General features: G+C 45.9%; 1 protein-coding gene across 1 annotated transcript in view; it reads right to left on the bottom strand.

Moving 5' to 3' along the window:
* The window catches only part of LOC147035324 (CCN family member 4-like), a 64,931-nt gene extending 63,539 nt beyond the window's left edge, over window positions 1–1,392 (bottom strand). The window contains exon 1 of the mRNA XM_085896733.1: window positions 1,170–1,392. Coding sequence (XP_085752859.1) covers window positions 1,170–1,229 — 60 coding nt within the window. The 5' untranslated portion in view covers window positions 1,230–1,392. The remainder of the gene's footprint in view (window positions 1–1,169) is intronic.
* Window positions 1,393–2,500: the final 1,108 nt, after the last annotated feature.

Genomic DNA, 2,500 nt, shown 5'->3' with positions numbered 1-2,500 from the left:
GGAGTGCCAAATGCAAGTTCAAGAGGCCTTGATTTTAGGTGGAAGGGAGTTTGTTTGGGAAGCAATTCGATGCATGCCAAAGGAATAAAAATTGGCAGCACTAGGTACTCGAGACAAACGTGTGCTGTGTGTGGGATAAGAGACATAGGATGGGGTTCAAGGGAGAGGGCATGGGGAAGAGAGGAAGAAGAGCAAGCAGCAGCAATAGAGAAGGACATGCAAGGTTGGAATTAGGGGTGTGACTTGGCGGGGCGTGGATATTTGAGGAACGTGGCTCACGTCCGGAAAGTGACCTTGCAATGTGGAAGATTCCTGAGCATATGGAGGATTCAGCATCGAGCCAATGCCAGTGGAATGGCGCCCAAACAAGTTGTGCTTTCACTCCAGCTTAATGAGTCCCACCTCCTTCCCCTGTATCAACCCTTCCCGGTCTGTCTTTGTGCCGGGGGACTATAAATCCACGCCAAGATAGCCCCCGCTGCTTTGGCGCGTTCGTGCCAGAGGAGACCGTGAAAGAGGACGTTCAAGTTCAGGAGCCAAAAAACAAGTCGGGCTTCATTAATACAAGCAATTCGTGCCATGGCGAGGAACTTTCAAATACCATAACGCCTCGATCCATTTATTTATTACCTCGGTTTGCTCAGTGAATGGATGCTCCCAACCAAACGGTGAGCTCTCTGCACGATTAGTCATTGGGAGAAAAATAATATATAAAAAAAAATCTAATTTAAGATGAGCATGAACTCTCAATGAAGTAACGAGAAATGTCAACTGAGATGTGGCGAAACAGATGAGGATAAAAAGAGAACTTCGTTATGGGATAACTTATGAACCCTCCAATGTGATGTGGGGTTACATGTCCAGGTGGGGCTCGGTACAAAACAAAGGCACACTCCGGACGAGCCGCACCCCTTACTTTTGTCGACACTTGTGTTCGTAACTGTGCAGAGCTAAGCGGCTCCCATTGTGCAACCATCCAGGTAAAGCCTGAGCTTGTCGACAGGTAGCGCAATGTGAATGCAATAAATAGGTGCTGTGGAAGGGTGTGGCATGTATTGCAATTTATCACGTTAACAGGCTCGATTGAGGATTAGCAGAGGGGTCTATGAACAGTGCCAGGAGATATTGGGATGAAATACAAGGCGCATCACTTTGACATCTCAACTTACCTGGAAATGCAAACTCAATGCCAACGGGAGCGACCCGAGAACCAGGACATTCCAACCCATCACCAGGTAGCGGCTTTGCCGAATCCGAGGAACCAATGTACTGCTCTGCAACTCTGGGATGCTTCAAACTGTAGACACTATATGTCCTACCTACAAGATTCTTAGACTAATGCCGCAAGCCCAACTTCGCACACGATCCTGAAACAAAGCCCCACCCCAAGGGGGCGTGGCTCTGAAGTACTGAGACACGCCCTCTACCAACAAAGCAAAAATCTCTTATGATGGTCTTAAGTTGGTGTCATATGTTATCCCCTGACTGACCCAACCACTGATTCCAAAACTCCTCTTTCATTTGCAAAGCTTTCACTTCAATGATAACCATGGAATGGCTGGATGGGTGTGAGCTGGGAAAAAACGTCCCAGAGATAGAGAAACATAGATCACCGAGTTATCACGATGCCCACAACATTTTTCAACAATCAAGAAAGGGATCATGTAACTACATCAGTAAAAATGGGACCGCACGACCTGAAGCCCACCTGGATCAGGAGCAACAGTCACTCAAACCTCCCAGAGGCCCTCATAGACCCTGATTTTTTTTTTTCTTAATGCCATGGAAAAAACTTTGGTACATCATGGGTGATGAAGGTTGTGGTGAAGTTTCATCGAAATCGTGTGTGTAGTTTCAGAGAACAGAGCAAATGCCTATTTTAGGAGGTCAAACTCCCCCTCCCCTTCCATCCACCATACACTCCTCAATGAGCACCGAGTTTGACGCGGTCAATACACCTTCGTTAGGCATCAGGTATGAAGCTTGTGGCCAAGTTTCATTAAAACCGTGTGTTTGGTTTAAGCGATAATGACTGAAGTGTTTATGGGCTGACTTACTCACGCACTCACTCACTCACCAAGGACATGCTCGATCGCATAAGCTCACCGGACGAAAGTCCAGGTGAGCTAAAAATGGCAGCATTTTGACTTTCCCCTTAGAGCGCTATATGGAATGCAAGTTAAGCGAGAATGAGCAATAGGAAATTGAAGACCCTCACCTGGACTGGTTTTGTGTGGTATATTTTGAGTGGCAAAGAAATGGAAGGATGTACTCTATGAAAGGTCGGTAATTGCAAATGAAAGGTCGAAATTATGTTCCAGTTGTAAAGGTCAAAGATCTCAAAAGTTTTGACGTCAAATGGTCTGAAGGTCTAAAGGTCTAAATGGATCTAAAGGGTCGAAATAGTGAAATTAGTCTTAAGGGTCTTAAAAGGTCCAAAGGGTGTAATTTAATGTCTAAAGGATCGGAAAGTGTCTGAATGGGTCTAAACTCTAAAGGG

This window comes from Eptatretus burgeri, chromosome 1, assembly GCF_056783735.1.
Source record: "Eptatretus burgeri isolate ZD-2024b chromosome 1, Ebu_testis_v1, whole genome shotgun sequence".
NCBI lineage: Eukaryota > Metazoa > Chordata > Myxini > Myxiniformes > Myxinidae > Eptatretus > Eptatretus burgeri.
Note: the sequence above shows the minus strand (reverse complement) of the source record. Positions and strands in the feature narration are given on the sequence as shown.